The sequence below is a fragment of the Pteropus medius genome, unplaced genomic scaffold (genome assembly GCF_902729225.1).
Source record: "Pteropus medius unplaced genomic scaffold, Ma_sr-lr_union100, whole genome shotgun sequence".
In the NCBI taxonomy this organism is placed as follows: Eukaryota; Metazoa; Chordata; class Mammalia; order Chiroptera; family Pteropodidae; genus Pteropus; species Pteropus medius.
Window position 1 is genome coordinate 14,521,752 of NW_024342473.1, and position 19,673 is coordinate 14,541,424.

The 19,673-nt window shown below is 37.1% G+C and overlaps 1 protein-coding gene across 1 annotated transcript in view; it reads right to left on the reverse strand.

Moving 5' to 3' along the window:
- RAB8B (RAB8B, member RAS oncogene family) overlaps nt 1-19,673 on the reverse strand; it is a 55,932-nt gene that overhangs the window by 13,463 nt on the left and 22,796 nt on the right. Inside the window, exon 2 of the mRNA XM_039865377.1 lies at nt 2,397-2,457. Coding sequence (XP_039721311.1) covers nt 2,397-2,457 — 61 coding nt within the window. The remainder of the gene's footprint in view (nt 1-2,396; nt 2,458-19,673) is intronic.

Genomic DNA, 19,673 nt, shown 5'->3' on the forward strand with positions numbered 1-19,673 from the left:
TCTCGATTGAAAGTCTGTACAAAGAAGCAATTGGGCTAGACTTAGTACTGTGTAAATTCTGCCCAGCAGAGCATACTAAAATGGATCTCCCTCAAGAACTTTCTCAGCTATGGAACCCGTGATTAAATGGGAACCTAGAGTTCAATTCATAATTATTGACAATGTCTCCAAAGACTTTAAAATATGAACAACACCTCAAAATAACATAAACTTTCATATATTCTTGCTTTTTAGCTGATGGCATACCATTAGAATACAATCTAAAAAATATAAGTTTATAATTAAATTTATTGAAGCAATCCCTATATAGCAGGTCAAATTTCTTTGATATCTGGGAAAATCAATATTCCTCAATTTGCCTCTTACCACCAGAACTAATTCACCCCCTGTGCTACTAAGACAAACTAAACTGTACAATTTAATTGTAGAGAAGAGAGAGGCTTTTGTGAAAGTATACTAGAAATCTAACATATGCCAAACCCAAAAGAGAGATGAAGGCCCACGAGAAATACAGTAAATTAAAAACATTACTAAATCCCTCACACTTATGTATACTTTACAAAAAATTCTCACATGGTGCTTACATGATGCCTACCATAGCCCAGTATGTGGTATTATCATCATCCTCATTCTGCAGAAGAAGAAACAGGCTCGGGTGGGCTGTGGTCCCCAGTTCTGCCACTAAACAGCTCATACCTTTAAATGAGACTCAAGCCACCTAGGTCTCTCAGCTGTTTAGCGCAGGGCCAGGCCTCACACCACAGTCATCTTATCCTACTCTTCTCTCACTGATCAGCATTAGCTACTTAGGGCACTTGTTTGGTACATGGCAAACAAATTATGGGGAAAATACAAGCCAAGCACCTTTGAGCAAGTTAACCATATTTTGATTCTAATACACTACTTGATTTAGAACCAGTTAAGCAATGAGGCTGTAGGGGAAACCTTACCATATTAAATGTAGGTTGTGAAGACTAAATAGAGACTACTTCGCTGCTTAGAGCAGCTATAAGAAGTATCATGTTATATCACATTCTAATTAGCTGATCACCCACAGGCTCCTAGAAACTCCCCCTATTACTTATAATCGGCACCATATATCACAGCATCAGAAATTCTCTTTGCTTCCCCCTTAAAATTTTTTCTATATCTTTAAAATATTTGGCCTCTTATTAAACACCAATAGAGAAAAAGGGCAGCCTGTGGTAACCTTCACAATGTGACAACGTATACTGGGAACCACAATACTAGGCTAGTATATGAGGCTGACACAATGTTCTAGGAGATGTGGGTACCTGTCCGAGCTTTATCACTGACTCAGACATATGCCCTCAGATAGACTTAACCACTCTAAGTGCTAGTTTCTTCCACTGCAAAAGAAGGGCTAGTGAATTTCAATATAATGTTCCAGTTCTATCCCCGTTCTGAGATTCAAAGAGGAAAAATAGTCTGAGAAAAAAGTTCATATATATTACTTGACCATTTGGCCTGTGTAGCTTTAAATTTCTATGTTTTATCTACTGTTGTCATCATCACATGTTAGATCATTAAAAACCTTCCTCAAAGCTCCAAATCTATAGGGCTCCATGGAAGGCCCTATACTGAAATGAAATAAATTAAACCAGCTTATAGGAGGTTAAAAAAAAAAAATCTATGAAGTGTTTCTGAGTTCAAGCCAAAAATATTCAGACTGGCAATCTGGAAGAACCATATTTATTCGTTGCAGTTTGACAAATTCTTCAGGAATTTATCAGAGTTGGGTGAGCATAAGAAGATCTTTGCCTTGCATACTGCAACATGAAAGATGAGCGGCATATGACTTTTTTCTCTTTTATTTCCCAGTCCAGTGTTCCTCATTTTTTATTTAATGAGAAGAAATATGCATCAGAGCTGAATGGGAACTCAGCTATCATAAGTCTAACCAATCAATTTACAAATGAGGGAAAGGAGGCCCTAAAAAGAGAAGCAACTGGCTCCAGGTCTTCAACTGAGGACGTCTTGGTTACAGCCTAGATGTGCACATCCTGTTCAGGGTTCCTAACACTTGACTACTTTGCCTTATCTGATTTCGCAGCTGCAACAACTACAATGAAAAAGTAGTTTATACTCGAGAATTTAGTTTCCTCCCCTATAAAATTAGCATTTTGGAAGAATGAGCTCTCAGATTTCTTCTGGCTGTGGGTTAGTGATATCATTCCCCACCGTCCCACTCTTGGTAGAAAGACCTTTGAATACTTCTTACCCATTTCCTCTTGGTTCTGATAAACAAAAGATGTTTTAGCTATCGCAAGATACCTCAAACTTATCACAATGCACATTTTAATTCTTGATTAAAGTAGAAACTGTGTATACATATATTTGTATATGTATATAAATATATATATATATCTACTTACCATATCTGAAGCTTAATTTTCTTTCCATCTAGTTCTATCGTTCTGATTTTAAAATCAATTCCTGCCAGAAAAAGAAAGACATGATAAATTTCTTCAAATATAATTCAAGTTTTAATAGCAAATGGACAAAGATTTCTATTGAAAAAAAAAAAAAAGCTCTCCAACGCACTGGAAAATGTGAACACAGAGCGGGTGTTAATGGTATGTTTCCTCTGCATACAGGCTGAAGAAAGGAATGCTAATTACTCTGCAAAGAATTGCACACATGTTAAATGCAACGTATTATTTTGACATAAATGAATCATATCCCTCACAGTTACATAATTTAGACAGACTGAGAATGAGCTATATTTTCTACTTCTTGAAATACATATAAACAATGTTTCCTACCCTTCGTACCCCATCTTTTCTTGAAGAAGGCCATGGGACCTCTTCACAATGTCTTCCTCCATCTCCTTCCATTTGTTTCCTTAGAATCTGCAACTGGCTAAGCATGCATGCTTGCGTGTGTCACACACACACAATCCAAAACAAAACAAACAAAAACATGTCTATTTGAATGCAGGGATGGGAAAGCCTGTATTTTATACGGTTAGCAAGTATTTCACATACATTTTAACAAACGTTCCCACCATCTTACTGGCTAGAGCTGAAATAGCTAAAACGGTCTTTAGCTCTGGCTGCACTTGAGACTTACCTGGGAAACTTAAAAAAAAAATACTTATAACTAGGCCTGCTCCTGTCCCCAAATGCTGAGATTCTGACTTAACTGGTCAAGAGCAGAATCTGTGCACTTGTAATTTTCAAAGCTCCCTAGGTAATTCTAGCCTAAAACCAAAGTTAAGAAGAACTCAGTTGTGCCTAAGAGGTAGCACTGAAGGTCATTTGAGAGTCTGGCACTCCAAGTTCAACCTCTCCCTCATCTATTTCCCCAGACTAAGGTAGCTTGAAACTTATTTAGCAATTCAACTGCAAAGAACCACAAAGTCCTGGGCATATATCAGCATGTTCTGTCATTTATCAGGAACAAGCTGCTGCTACTCTTTCTGGAGGCACCAGTCAGTGAATACGATTCTACTGCATTTGCTAAATCCTCATCACCGGGCTACTCAGCTTTGTTTCAGGTTTTTCAATTCTTTTGCATTCTTTACAGGACTCTGTACAGTGGTTTCCAAGACATTTCAAAAAAACATGTCAATTATGTATCCTCTAAACTGACTTAAATATTAACGGCAGTTATTTGGTGTAGAAGAAAGCCTTCAACGGCTACGTTACCACAATGTTTCTACATATCAACATTGAGATCACCCCAAAAGGCTTGCCTGCCAGCTCCAGCTTCATACAATGCCTCGGCATTAACCAAGCGGGTTTCCCCCCTCTTCCTCCACAGTACTTTCCTCCCAGGGACCCTTTTTAGGTACTCCTGTGCATCTTGAAATAGACAACAATCACATGCCAGCTAATTTAGCAGGAGGACAGCATCTCAATCATTCTTTCCCCTAATAACCATTGTTATTGTTAACAAATACAATCTGAGACCCAATATCCCCAGGTCATCTGGCTCACGTTTCTTCCAGGGTACCCCAGTATTGCAGGGTCTGCGGTGGCAAAAGCAAAACTCAGCAACACAGCATGAATATTACTGTTGGCATCACACAGAATTTACTGAGGCCATCGCTCATTTTAGACTTAACTATACACTAATTTTTATTGTGATTTATCTTTTTATACATCTCCAGTGTAACAAAGACCTTCTAGGCATTCTCCACTATCCTATATCCCTTTTCGGCCCAAGCACCAAGAGCAATGCCCAACAGGCACTCAATAAATGTTCCTTGATATTAACATTTTTGAAAAATTTATAATTTTCCAAATTCATAGAAACAGAAAATAGAATGGTGGTTACCAGGGGCTGGATAGAGGGGGAAAAAGGAGAGTTGTTGTTCAATGGGTACAGTTTCGGATTTGCAAAAGATAAAAAAGTTCTGAAGATCTGTTTGATAACAATGTGAATATACTTAACACTATTGAACTATATACTTAAAAATGGTTAAGATGGCAACTTTTATGTTTTTTTTTTTTTTAACCACAATGAAAAATAAAAAGATCTACGACTTTCAAAATACCAACTATATATCTGGAAAATTAGCTTTCTCAATTGGAAGGCTAATATCTAACATTCCATTATTTAGTAGTTCATTCACATTTTAAATAAGAGACTATGTATGTCAAAATGCCTATCTAAATGAATACTTTCCTTATTCTGGCTCACTAAGATTGTAACTCCTGTTCTTTCAAGGTTGTTTTTGCCTGTAGTTGGGAGTCATGGGCAAATTTTCCACCTTCAACAAAGCCATTTTGAGGCTCCTTAAAGTCTCAGTTACTCTCTATTCAATAAAAACATTTAGGAAACTTTCTACTGACCTAGTCGTTTTTGTTTTGCTTTGCTTTGTTTTTGTATCTGTTACAAGGATTACCTTTCTGTTACCTGAGAAGGTACTACCATTATCTGAGATACTTAACCATCTTTTCACTATTCAGAGGTTTTCAATGTTTTGTAAGAGTTGAGAACTTGTATTTTAACTTTTTTTTAATCTGGCTGTCGGCAGCCAGTTGACAGACAAATGCTGCTGAACACAGTCAAATTAACATAACTTTAATTTCACTAAAAATGGAAAAATCGTTTTATTATTATTAAAAAGCTAGTCCTGGAAGTCAAAAGACATAGATTGTAGGTTGGGTTCTGTCATTATCAACTTTTGGGAGGTTGCTTAACTGCTCTGAAGCTCTATATTTTCAACTGTAAAAAAGGTTGAGAGGATTTAATTAGATAAATTAGATAATATGTATGACTGTGCTATGGGAACTCTGAAATTCCATATAAATATGAGGTATTTATTATCCTGATTTTATTATCCTGCAGCTCTTGTCACTTCATGCACAGATTATGTAACAGCTTCCCAGGAGGCTCTGCCAACCTTCCTTCTTGGTCTAAGTCTCCTGCAAGCCACTGTGAGAATAACTTTCAACAACCCCAGTGATAATGTCACCTCACTAAGAAGCTGTGGATCCAACTTCCAAATTCCTCGGCCTGGCAAGCAATTTCCCAGCAGATACGCCGCTCTCCTGAAGCTTGTAATTCTCAGAACCTGTATCTAACTTTGGCTTTCTGTTTCTCTAAGTGGGCCCTACACCTCCTCCCCTTTGCATGTGCCACCTCACTTGGCAGACTTCTTTGAGAATGCCACTCTACCCGTATAATCCTCTCCCTCCTTCCTTCCTTAGCTCTCCACTCAACCATGTCTATCTATGCCTACTTCAAGGCCTGGCTTTTGCATAGTAAGTCGATCCTGTGTTATTGGGTTTAACATATTGCTCTGAATTGCTCTCGCATCAGGCAAGGGCTCGATCCTTTCTGCCAGTTATGTTGCACACAGAAACATGTATACAGTAGACACAAAATAAAAGGTTTAACACTCTTATGTAATTATGTAAAGGTTAAATTCTACTAAGCGTAGAGAGAGCTATGAAACCATGTAAATTCAAAGTTTTCTTAGTATATATACTACTGTAACAATAGTAAGGATGCTGAGAAATATTATTACAGTAAAAAAATGAAGATCTTTATATTACAATTAGTTTGATAATAATATCAGTAGACTATACAGTAGATTAATATTCACTTTAAGATTTAAAGGAAAAGTAACTTCCTGAGACTACTCCAGGATTAAAAGAACAACCAGTCATAAGAACAGTAATACAATTATATCAATTATGATGCTTTCTGCTGCAAATAACAGAAACCCCAAATCAAACTAGCTTATGGGAATTTGTTGACTCATATAACAAGCCCAGTGGTGAGTTGAGGTTCAGAGATGGCTCAGTCCAGTAGTTCCAGATCATTTCTCTGTACCGCTTTTGGCTCTACCCTCCTGGGACTATCAATTTCATCCTCTGACTGATAGCAGTTCCTGACCACAACAGTAATACAGAGGAGAAAAGAGATCATCTTCCTGTGCCTCTCTCTTAAAAGTGAGGAAATATTTCCCCAAAACCTCCAGCAACCTTTCCTTCATGTCTCATTTTTTAATTTATAGCCATGGTATTGTCATGTTCTGGGGGCTACGGCTGAGTTCATGAACCAATCACTGCCATGGGCAATTACCAAGACTGAATTAATCTAAACCTATTCTTAAATTTAGATTAATCAAGGCCCATCTCTGGAGCTTGGTCACTTCCCCTGATCCACAGGGCTGCTAAAAATAAGAAAGTGGAAAAGCTGTTGAATCAATCATATCTGTTAGAATAATACTCAAATATATGTAATAAAATTTTATATTCATAGCTACATGACACAGACAAATCAGTTATCCCTACTATTCTGGCATGAATGTTATTAAATTTCATGATAACTACAGTACTTCTCTGAAGGTAATTTTGTCTAGTGTTCAGCCATGAACCAGAAAATATGAAGGCAAAAAAGGGATAATGAACAACCCAGGTAGCTTCCATGACATCTCTGTGCTAAATTGTGATTGTCATTGCCAGGAGAGTCCCTGAGCCCCCAGTTCCAAAGACCTGACTTGTGCCCTAGCCTCAAATGATTAGAGACTACAAAGGAAGGGGTGGCCATATCAACAGCAGCAAGAACCACAGCTCATCCTGCACTAAGGGGAGCAAGTTTTTTTTTTCTCATTTACAGAGACTATACAATCTCGAAAAACACAGCTTCTGAAAGGCATTACATTTTGGGTTAAAATGTCCTTCATGTATTTCAATAGCCTTTTAGAAAGCGTCATTTTTTGGCAGGACATCATACAACAATTCATGTACAAAATGATGACCTTGAGTCATCCCAACTCATGAGCAATCCATGAGGCTCCAGGCTGCATGCAGTCTGCCCAACTGACAACACAGCTCAACATCTACGTTCAGGAGACAAGACCTCAACATTCCTTCCATGTTGCTTGAATATGCCCTGATATTAATTTTTTTTTTATGACTTGAAAGCAGTGCCAGTTTTCTCATTAATATTTATCTAGTCAATAAAATAGGAAATCTAAAATATAAGAAAATATTCCCCAGGGACTTGAAGCCATTTTCATTTTAAATACACACACACAGAAATTTTTATTATTTCTGAATTGGTTCTCATGCTGAACAGTTGCTCATAACTGATACATATTATACACTATATGGAGGCAGGGAAGCACTGTTTTAAAAGGAATCACAGAATTCTAGACCTGTAAAGTAGCTTACAGATTGCTGAGTCCAATCCTCCCTTTGTGCCTAAGATAACTAAGGCCCAGGGAGACAGACTCCGAACTTACCCAGATTCAAAAAGACCAATTCGAAAAGGGGTTAATATTGAATTCTGGCATTTAAAGATCAGGCCTAAGCAAACAGACATGTCCAAGAATGTCCACGTCTCCTGAGGAGGCCTCTTTATCTTTGAGGGTCATAGCAAAACCCTACCAACAATGGAAGTGTCTACAGTAGAATGTCGTGGTATATAAGGGAATACTCACAAACAGTGAATAAGAGCCACGTGTATCAACATAAGTGAATCTAAAAACAACGTTAAGTAAAGAGACACTGCAGAAATTTACAGAATTAAATCATCTCTATAAAATTTAAAAAATACCAAAACCAACTAGATAGCATTTTTACATATATCCAAGTGTAATTTAAGTATTAAAAACATGCAAAGAATGATTATCAACAAAATCAGGTTAGCTGTTATCTCTGGAGAGAAATGGAAGAGGAAGGATTAGGGAGGGGTTCACAGGGACTTCAATTCTACTTATCATTTATTATAATGTGCACGGACATGGAAGTGCTTTATATTAGGTATACTTTTGTATACCGGAAATTGTAATTTTTAAAAAGCAATGATTAGTTATCTGGAAAAATGACATATGGAGGCACTCATTCATGCATGGCAGTAGAAAAATCAAAACAAATTTTAGAGATGAAAGCTCCAGAAGATTTGGTATGGGTGTGGGGAGCAGGCACTATCCCTTTCCCCTTTTGCTCAATATAAAGAAGGCCTGTAAACCCATGGTAACCAAGATGAGGTGATAGCAAGACTGGATCAAGTTCAGAAACTAATGGGGCAGATCAGGGGCTTGGGGCAGCAAGGAGTGCTGGCTATTCAGATTTCAAGCAGGGGGTTCAGGGACATTTCTTTCCCTGCCTAAAGGAAAAGGAGCTTCCATTTGGGCCAAGGGCAATAGGAAGAATACACATTTGGTCACTGTTAGGAGTGGCCCTCTAGGAGAAGCATAAAGAGTTCTGATTTTCTATTCCAATGGCTGGAAGGAGGGAGGCTGGGGGAGGAGAGCTCTGCCCAGCCCCTCTGAGAAGGTAAGGTTGTACTTGAGGCCTCTGCATTGTCAGGCTACTCACAGGAACGACAACTGGCAGAGACCTGGCAGTGAGGTTCTTGTGAGGGATATAAGTCAGCATTTGCCCAAAGCGCTGCTTATCAGATATTTCTCAGAAACCAGTGGTACAACTGGAGGCAGCTGGAGGGAGGGTTTGACCAGCAGTACAGAGGGAAGGAAACTTTGAACTTGGCCTAAATAAGCCCACGGTTAAAAGACCTAACAGAGGAAAGAAACTTGGAATGACCAGTATTGGGCCACATTTTGGTCCAAAAATTAGATATAATTTAACATGGAAAGGGAACAGATTGACAAAATTCTTTTATATTAAAGTTAAATCAGTCAGCCAACAGATATTAATAACATAATCTTTTCTGTTTCAAGAGAATAGGGACACTGCTCCTGGGTTTGTGAAAGGATACCATTGCTGAAGTATGGGAAAAAGAAAGAAGGACTTTCCCTGGCCTTCGGAACTAGTTCTGGGGCCAGCCAGTTGTCCTGACCTTTGGCATAAGCTGTGACTTGATGCATTTTTGCCCCGTGGGTGGTGCAGCACACACACAGCTCTCTCTTCTATCTGGGGGTACTACCTCGGCTTACTTGAGGAAGTCTTCTGCCTGGCCCAGGAAAATCAGGGGTGGAGAAATAGCAGGGACCTTCAATTGAGGTTTCAAACACCTAGTTCCCACTGAAATTCTTTCAAAAATTAAATTTGACTGCAGTCAGGAGAGCCACGGAAAAAATCTTTTGATTTCTGGGACATTTAGCTTTTCAAGGAATGATAGCAACGCTGGATTTAACATCCACAGAGAAAAAACCTGGGTTATCTATCCTGTTTGACCCACTTTAAGAAGCAGAAATTTAACACTGCGCTTTTACTATTAAAAAGAAAAACATGTACTTTGTTTCAAAAGTACATTTGGAAACAACATCTGTGATCCCAGCCTATCTGAATATGGGTTATGTGGTTTGTCTATTTACATTGCAGAGATACTCCAGAAATAGAAAAAAAAGTTTCCCAAATATTGAAATCTACTTTAAAGAAATACTACATTCACTTCTTTACTCAGATTTTTATTATTAATGCTGACGATACAGTGTAGTCGGATCCTGCCAGTTATGAAACTTTTGACAATCACATTTTGCTCATGCTTTTGTGTGTGTGTGCATGTGTGTGTGGACTCTTAAACATGGAGATTAATGAAATTTTAGAGTAGCTGACTTTAGGATAATTAGCTAAAATCTCTAATTAGAAAAACAGATTCCTGAAATAGGAAAAAATATGAGTCATAGATTAAAGATTTAATTTTTTTTCTCAAAAAAGGGAAAGTGAAAGTTAAAAAGAAAAAAATTATAAAGTAATAGAACTAAGTAACAACACTACATGGTACAACTGAAAACAAATGATATTTTAGAGAAAATACGTAAAAGTAGAAATAAAGTTTAGAATGTTACTTAGATTGAAAGAGAGAAGATTGAGGCATTTTTCTTTTGTAAATATATATTCTGTAAGTTCATAAAAGCATTCTTTCACCAAGTACCAATTCTAGGCATATATTTTGGTCCATTTAATTTTTGTTTCATTTATATTCAAATTTACAATCTGGTTTCTTGTTTGAAAATTAGAAAGTCTATAGTTTAGGAGGAAAAACACTTTAAAAGTAAGTTTAGAAGACATTTTAACAACAGTTTGAAATGATCACTGGCAGCCAAATATGTTAGTTTTGTTAAATCCAACAAAGGACAAGGGGGATTTTTTTTAAGTGGACTTCACAAATGGTCTAAGAATATAATTTGCCATTAAAAAGGATACCTAATTTAAAAAAAAAGATAAAAATAAGAAAGACTAGAATATTTCAGATTTGGTTCTTCCATTCTGTGAACAGAAAGTAATAAGTTAAAACCCCATTCATGGTGTAAATCAACAGTGGCACATATTACCACTTTCGGCTGAAAAAGCTGCACATCTTTTCACTGTTTTAGAATTCCCCACTTGTTACTGAATTAAACTCAATTCTTGGCATTCTTCATAAGACAGCTGTACCCATAAAATCTAATCACACCAACAAAAGATAAACTCATAAACTAATTCTAGAAATTAGGAAGGATTTACTACTAATTTTTCTTTGAACTATAAACATATGCATGACATATAAAAATAGTACAGTTAAAAATAGTTTTAAGTAATGTCTATATTTGAGAGTCTCAGGCCTTTATAGATTCAAATATAAAGATCTAATTAATCCTTTAAATTTCTTTGGGAAATAAGAGAGCAAAATTACAGATCACTATACACCAAATAAAAACTAGTAAAATGAAACTATGTGTTGAATCACAAATAAAAGGTTTCTCAATGCTAGATCTACCAAAATGTCGAGAAAAATAGAAACAGCAAAGTGTGATAGATAACACAGCTACAAGGAAGGATTAAGAATTTTAAATCTGATTAAGGAGCCAACGGAGATTACCCAGCATTCAGCTCACAATTTGAGAATGCCCAAATGTGTGCATGACAAGTCTCTTTTGCAAATCTTGCACTTTCAAAAGGAAATGTGTTTTAAGTGTTACTCAATCTGGAAGCAGCCATGTGCTTCAAGTTGTCAAAATGCGGATTTTAGAGGTTCTCAATGAATGGATGTTTTTACTTTCAATAAAGTCTCTTTCATAAAGAGCCTAATTTATGAATTAAACTTTCTTGAAGAATAAAAGTTCAGAATGCTTCTGAGATTTCCATCCCTTTCCTGTTATTAATTCATGAGCATTCCAAGAACCAACCTGCTCCTAAATGAAACCAGTTACATCTCCTTGGCTCCATCTACTGTTTCTGAGAAAGTGTAACTTTATGGCAGGCAAACTCCTCCAATATGAGTCACTACCACTTTCCCAAACCTGGAATTTCCTAGCTTGCTCTTTAACAACTCAAGGTCAGTTCTGCTTCATTTAAGGGTGAAGGGAATGTTGCGGTTATTCAAAAGATGAAGATAAAATGGCAAATCCCTGATTTTACATACTATTGCTCTGGGAAATGCCAAATCACTGGAATTATCACTGGAAAAAATTACAACTACATTCCAATGATGTTGCACCAAAGATGCAGTGAAACTGATCCCTTAGATCTTTCCAAGTATTGACCATGTATCATATTTTCCATTCATTTGGAGGTAAACAAAAGCTAAAGAAAACAAAATTATAAAGTAATAGAATTAAGTGGCAATACTACTAACTAAAAACAAATGATATATTTTTTCCCCTTTGGGAATGAGCTCTTAAAAGAAGAAAAACAAAAAAGATTGTTACCAATGTAATATATCAGTGAGCAACTAGAGTTGAAATAAACTTTAGCTACAATTTTATTACCTTCCAGGAAAATTTCCAAATCATTTGTAAAGAAAGATTTCTACTTATATTAGTGCAAAATATAAAATTTAGTAATTTTCCTTACCCACTTAATACAAATCAATATTTTTAGGGGCATGTGAGGTATCTGTACCAAATTACTGAAGGCTGAAGAGAATAATCATCTAGTCATACTCTCCTGCCATATCCACCTCACCCCTTCCCATCCTCTTCTCCCATAGACTTTTCTCTAGATAAAAGGAAAGTGATCAGAGATTATAAACAATCACAACAGCAAACTCACAGTGCTCTAAATCTAGTCAGCAAAAAAGCATCTTCTTGATCAAAACCAACATCAGTGCCACAAAAGTATATTAAAATTAAGCATATATCTCACTACACCAGCTATTGCTAATAAGTAGGGTTAAAACAAGCAGATGCAAGTAAAAGGATGAGACAAAAAACAGTAAAAATGGCAAACAGAGTGTACTTTTTCCCAATAAAAAATGAAAAATTTCTACTGATGATATCATCGTGATTTGTAAACACAATTTCCTATAATCTAAAAGTTTAAAACTGACAACACACTATAACCTTCACATGTACAGTTAATACTTCCACGAGCCGATTATGCATCTCTCCTAAATATAGCCATCCACCTCTAAATAAGACATTTTTCTAACTTTATAGGGTGATAAAAGATTGTGCCACCTACTACTTCCTTGGCTTGGCTTTTAAAACAGAATACAATGTTACAACTGGGCTGGGAAACCCATGATCTTCTCTAACCTTAGCTTTAGATGCGGTCAGACTAATGAAGGAGTTAGAACATGTCATATTTTCTTTTGTCTCCATTGTCTCCCAGCTAATTGCCACTTTAAACTTCAAATACACAAAGGATGAGTAATAATTATATTCAAAGCATAAAATGAGTGGGTTGTCAAAATATGCTACAGCGGACTTCACATTCGACGATTTTCTCCCTGCTTTCAATGCCAGTGCTTGGGGGTGGGTTTTAGGGGGAAAGAAAACCTCAACAATATTGACATGAGACCATTTTAAAAAAGCCATCCTGACTTTTTAATGGCTTGGAAAATCATCTAGTATCACAAAATAATTTCTCTAAAACTGACCCAAAATTATTTCAATTATATTCTATCACTTTGTTTTTATAAAACCACGTTCAAAATGGAACATCATATTCAAGGCCCCTCATCCACCCCCAATACTAAGGAAGAGGCCTCAGGGGTTGGAGGAAGAAACTAACTAAACAGTTTCCAAAGACTGGCCCTCAATCTTGGATAGGAGAATTATGCACCTTATGTTTCCTTTTACCTGCTTCTTTTAAGAGTCCTTCCCCTCCACCCAAATCCTGGAGAATCACGTTAAGGATCACTGAATGTTTATTAGCACCTATCTTTTTCAGGCAAGTTTTTCAAAGTTACAAAAACAAAATATGTCTTTTAAACAGGTCATAAATCAGGCAGTTGCCCCAAGTGACAGTCATATAAGATACAAAAGACCCATTTGGAAGTCTCTAGCTTGACCTGGGGTCCTATAGGACAATTCCCCTATTGCTTCAACAGAATACTTGGGAGTGAGTGACCAAGAGCTGTTAGGCAGGTACAGATACACATCCCTGAAAATATGCCAAAAAATATCCCATCCCTTCCCTTTACTTTCCAATGCCAGAGTAGCCACCAAAGGCTTTGGGTCTTTTTCACCAAGAAGGAATATTATGAAGTTATTAAAAGTAATCCTTGATCATAATCAAGATTATATAGAAAGTCGAAAAGTATTTATGTTATAATGTCATAAAAGTAGCAAAATATAAACTGTACTATGTCTGTAACTATATAAAAAATGTGTATATGGAAAGCAACATGTAAAATAGTAAAGTAGTTATAAGGTATGCATGTGTGTATGTTACTGTGATTTTTAAAATTATGAATTTAAAAATTTCACATACTCTTCTATTATCTTTGCATTAAGCAATCTTGAAGAAAATGTTACACATGCTATAGCTGAAATAGTACTCACTAGAACTATATTTCAGATTCTAAATAAAAGAAGCTTTGGGAGGCTGCTCTTGCAAAAACCTTATCATTCAATATAATGCTGTTTCTACTGAGGTGAGGGGAAGCATAAAAAGTACACCAAATAACCAATTCACGCACTCTATGTGAAAGAGCTCATGTTACTGAAAAATGCAACCATTATTTACCAAATAGCTTGGACAAATCTGCCCCTCTTTCTCTAATTCCTACAGTTCCAGTTTACTTGCTGTCACCTGCAAGAGAACGTGTGGGAAGACAAAAGGATAAAGAAATGTGAACTTGCTTTCAAATGATGTCTTTGTGGCATCTGTAGAAACGAACCAAGAAGGAAAGGCATCATCTGCAGATTTTATTTTTCCATGCTATCCCCGTCCCTAATTAACACAGATAATTCTGAGTTTGCCATACTATAATTTATTAATCGTATTCAATTAATCTAATTAGTTGTAAAACAGGAGAGGGCAACAGTGCAAGCTTTAATAAAGTGAGCTCACTGGACTTTAGAAGCTGCTCAGCTGGGGCTCACGGTGAATTTCCTCATATTCAAAGGGCAAAAGCGGCCTTGATGAATAATTTGCTTTGTCTATTTTTAACTCATATTTCTACTCATAAGGCCCCATATTACAACATAGATTAGAAAAAAGAAAAAAGGCAGGCATGTACAGATTATTTTAAAAGTAAACTCAGGGGTACAGAGGGGAAAGAATTCTGGGCTCTTGGGTGTGTAGGGGGTGGATGGAGCCAGAGTATTGCCATATATAAACTAAACAAAACAAGAAAAAAAACTAAACAAAACAAATGACCATCAAGTTGAAAAATTTACCTCTGCAACTGAAAAGGTGGTATTTTACAATGTTAAATTCATCTACCCAGTTTTTGAGTGATCTAAAAGCACACTGGCAGCACCCTAACCGTAACTCTTAGTTACTAATAAGAAAAACAAAAACAGAACTAGCCACTCACATGATCATCTTACTGACACACTGTCATTTTAAGGACGTCCTCAGGCAAACCTGGGGCAGAATTTCCACATCTGGTGGTCACAATGTTACGCTCCCAGTTTGGACAGTGTAGTCATTAGGTCAGGAAACGCATAAGAAATACGATACACAATGACTGTGTATTTTTAACCCCAAATGGTCTGTCAGCAGAATGAGGAAGAAGGTGAGGAAAAATGTCACTGGCCATTCAAAAAAACTGATATGCAAACAGAAGAGATCACCACCATTACACTGCTGTTCTTTGCATGAATTTCTGAAAGTGACAGAAGAAAGCAGGAAAAAAATGTACTTTTAGAAAAACTGATATTTAATCTACTTCAGATAAGACTGCAGGCCTCAGGACTGAAGTCTATGCTTGGTGATTACGATACTGAAAGTAGAGAAGTGGCAGACTTGGACCCCTTTCAAGCTTTGCAACCAATTCTTCAGCCTATGCAAGAGTATAATCCATTGCTCAAATTATAGAATAGAAACTGACAGAGACTGCTTTATTTAGGCTATATGAAAGATATGGCTAAAGATTTTTCAACCACATATGAAAGATACCAAGGTTTAGCTTAGTCAAATGTAAGTCACACTTAATAAAAATCAAGTTGACTAATGAAAGGGCAACTTTTAATATTTAATCTGACAAGGAATAATGAGCCCCACATGAGCTTGACACTATACTAAGGACTGAGGGATACAAAAAAAGAAACATCAGGGGCATCAGGGAGTTCCTAGGCTACCAGTCACTAAAATTTCATAATGTAAAAATCTTACACCATACTTATGTCTTTTGTTAAGATAACAGTCTAAGGCCTGCTATTCAGGAGCAGGAAGTAACTACAGATGATGAACCAACAGAAAACATGATTTCCTAAGATATGAAACTGCCTGCTTTAATTCCATCATTTTCACAAGTAAGCATATAATTAATTATCTTGCTGAGAGTAAACAAGGGGCATCTATCTATCACAAATGGCAAAATGGTAATAGCAATTTTTTATCGTTGTTGAGAAGCCAATTTGGCTTAATATTTAAGACAGTTTCAAAAAAAAAAAAGTACTATAGCATACCTTCACATTCCGTCCCAGCACTCCAGTATATAAACTATAGTCTTGGTCAAGTTTGAAATTTTCTCTGAACTCTAAGAGCTTTGAAAATATGACCACTTACAAAGAACAGTCATATTAAAAACTCTGTCAGTTCTAAGTTATTAGCAAAGGCCAGGGAGCGCAGCAAACCTCTGCAGCTCAGTTGCAGTCTTGAGTCCAAGACTCCAAAGTCTTTTGTCTGATGAACATGATGAAATTTTATTAAGGAGCTACCATTTATGTTGCACCTACTATGTGCCAGGTATAATCCTAGGAAATAGCTATCATTACTCCCCATTTCACCAATATAGAACCTGAGGCTCCAAGAGGTTAAGAAACTTGTCCATAGTGACAAGCTACAACCGGCAGAGCTGGGATATTTACTCATGTCCGTCTAGCTCCCTTAATTGGGCTATACACTTTGCCGAGGAGAATTCTGTGACTCAAGTGGCATTAACAGGGGAATGTCCTTATAGAGTTCTCCCTGGAGTTACTAACTCAGATTACAAAGAATTTGTGAGAAACCAGTTTCCAACAGAGCACAGAAAGCTGAACCTAGCTCTAGGTCATCTCCAGATCATGAAAAGAGAATGGGTCCACTCTGGGTGGACCTAAATATTAGGCATTAGATCTTTGAGCCTTCTGAGTATGCTTAGCATAGCCAGTCCATAAAAATTCTTATTCTAGATTAATTTGAAATAGATTTGATCACTGGAATCTTTCAAACTGGAAAAGACTCCATCACTGCAAGTCTGTTTTGAACCAAAGTAAATCTGTCAGGGCAAGGCCCAAAACAAGAGAAGTTCAGGTGAAGGGATAAGAGACTTTTATGATTGAAATCCATCCTGTGTTAGCCTGCAAGACAGGGATTGTGACATTCATGTTGCCCCAAGGAACATGCTCTTGGTTCTATAGGAAAGCCAGGAAGAACCTAAAACATTTGGAATATATAGGGTATCAGCAGTGGTCAAATGCACTTCTTGGCCATTTGGACGATACCTTTTAAATACATATAAATTTCTTCAAACATGAGATAAATGCTTTATATAACTCTCTATCTAATCATAGTTGCATCTTCCGATTCTGAGTTAATGAGAATGAAACAATACTGGAAATAACTACAAATACTCATAAAAATTAAAATATGATCAGCTGGTAGACTGTTCCATGACATCACTGGGGCTCCAAACCCAATTCTCTTTTTACTATATCACACTGCCTCATAAGGAGACATTTTGTGGGATAATAAAATGGGTTGTTTTATACCATTTCTGAGGTGGTACCACAGGAAAAAACAACATATAAGACAAAAGAAAATTTCTTTTTTGGAACAGTGTATCAGTCAGGGTCTCATCAGGAAAAAGAAACCACTTCGAGCATTTACAACAGAGAAATTTAATACAAGGAATTAAATTACACAGCCATGAGGCTGCTGAGAGCCAAGAGGAGATAGTAAAAGGTTTAGCAACAGCAGGAATCTACTACCACCCCTAAGCCAGAGACACAAAAGAAGGAGTTGGTGTCACTATAGCTGAAGGCCTAGAGTCACCTGACAAGAGGGTGGAAACATGGTGGGTCTGTCCAGTGGGAGCCAGAGCCCCAGAGAAGCCACCCAAGGCAAAAAGGGAGAAGGAGAAATATTTTGGTTTCTCCTCTTCTCCCCTCCAATCTCCTGCCAGTATCTCTAAATGGCTGAACCCAGTCTGTAGCCACCTGACCCGGGAGCCTGGGCAGAGGAAGAGGGAAGAGTAAATCTGAGGGAAAACTGACTAAGGGCACGATGAACCCTTAGCTGCAAGAATTAAACATGTGTCACTGTTGGAAGCCGATATTTGGGGGCTGGGTAACAGCAAAAGCTGACTGGTAGATACTGCCATGAACAACATCAAGTAGATAAATAAACAAGCAGACAGAAAAATCAGATAAATGAAGAATCAAATGTGAAATAATATTAATAATTATTTTCAATAATTGCTTTGAGGAAAACATTTCCACCATTAATTTGTGAACCTGGGGCAGAGGGCAAGTGTCCATACTGATCCCCAAACATGCCCTGGTCTTGAATGTGGCAAGATCCCCAGTGGAGGCAGAAAGTAGCCCTGGCCATTACTATCTTACAGCTTCATAATCAACTGGGCAGTTTGGGACAGGATGACCTGGTGAACTGGGAGTGTCATATGCTGGCAAGTCAGGAGCCAGGCGTTCCAAAAAGGAAGTTTGTCACTGAGTCAGCAGTGTTGCCAAGCCCTAAGCCAGAGCAGTGTCAATATAGCTGAAGGGTGGCCACTGACATGATGACTTCAAGCTTTTTGCTTACACTTCCATCACTGTACTCGCAGTACAGCATCGTTAGTTAATTGTAATCCCTCCCTTGTCCCAAAGTAAACTGGAAGCACCCACAGGATATGGGGTATCTTTTTAGCTTATTGAGCTCTACAATTATCCATCTTAAAATACATGGCCCCACCCAACATATCCAACCCTACTTTTCACAATTCCTCAGTGCGCACCCTCGGAAATGCCACCTTCATGTTCCACTCTGATATCCCCTGCCTCTAAGCATTTTTCAATATTCCCCCACTATCTGGAATATACTCCATCCTTCCCACTGGAATCCTGACAATGGTTCAAAACTCAGTAACTCTACTTCCCCTGTCTTCCAGAAATTTCAGTAAGTCGACTCTGCTCACTTTCTACCCTAAGTTCCTGCAGAAATTAGCAAATATCATTAGACATGGCGTTTAACTATTCCTATTTCATATGTTTTGCCTTTTTCAATTTGACTTAGGCAGCGAATCTAGCAGTTTGCAGGTGATTGAGTAAGTGCTCAATAATCTTTAAAGGGATAAATGAAAGATAAGTCCCTTAGAAGCAGAAGCCTCATCTTTTACCTACAGCACTTCCTTTGGAAACTCCTGTTTATCACAGGCAGCGGTGAATATTACTGACATTGATTAATTACTTCTGAATACAATCAGATTCATGCATCTTCAAACTGATCCTGCTGCAATGATGCATCTTAATGACTGACAAATTAAGTTACATATTTGGATAACTTTAGGCGACAAATGCAAAAGAAAAAGAAAAAAGCAGCACACAAACACTAAAATATTTAAATTATTGAGAAAAGAACAAATTAGAAAACACAGTATTAGGCACACATAAAAGAGATGTCTTTTATTTTAGAATGGAGAAAAGACAACAGAGTAGTCTCTTATAGAGACATAGAACTGAATTAAAGTTTCTGTTACCATTGTCTTAAATCTAATCCTTAAAATCGCATGTTAATTTAGATAGGCTTAGGAGTCTCGGTAATTTTTAAAAATCCACACACAATGAAATAAATACCAATTCTGTAATTATATTAGGAGGATCAATGTAAGTGCTACCACTAGAGAGAAAAAGAATTGCGTATTTCATG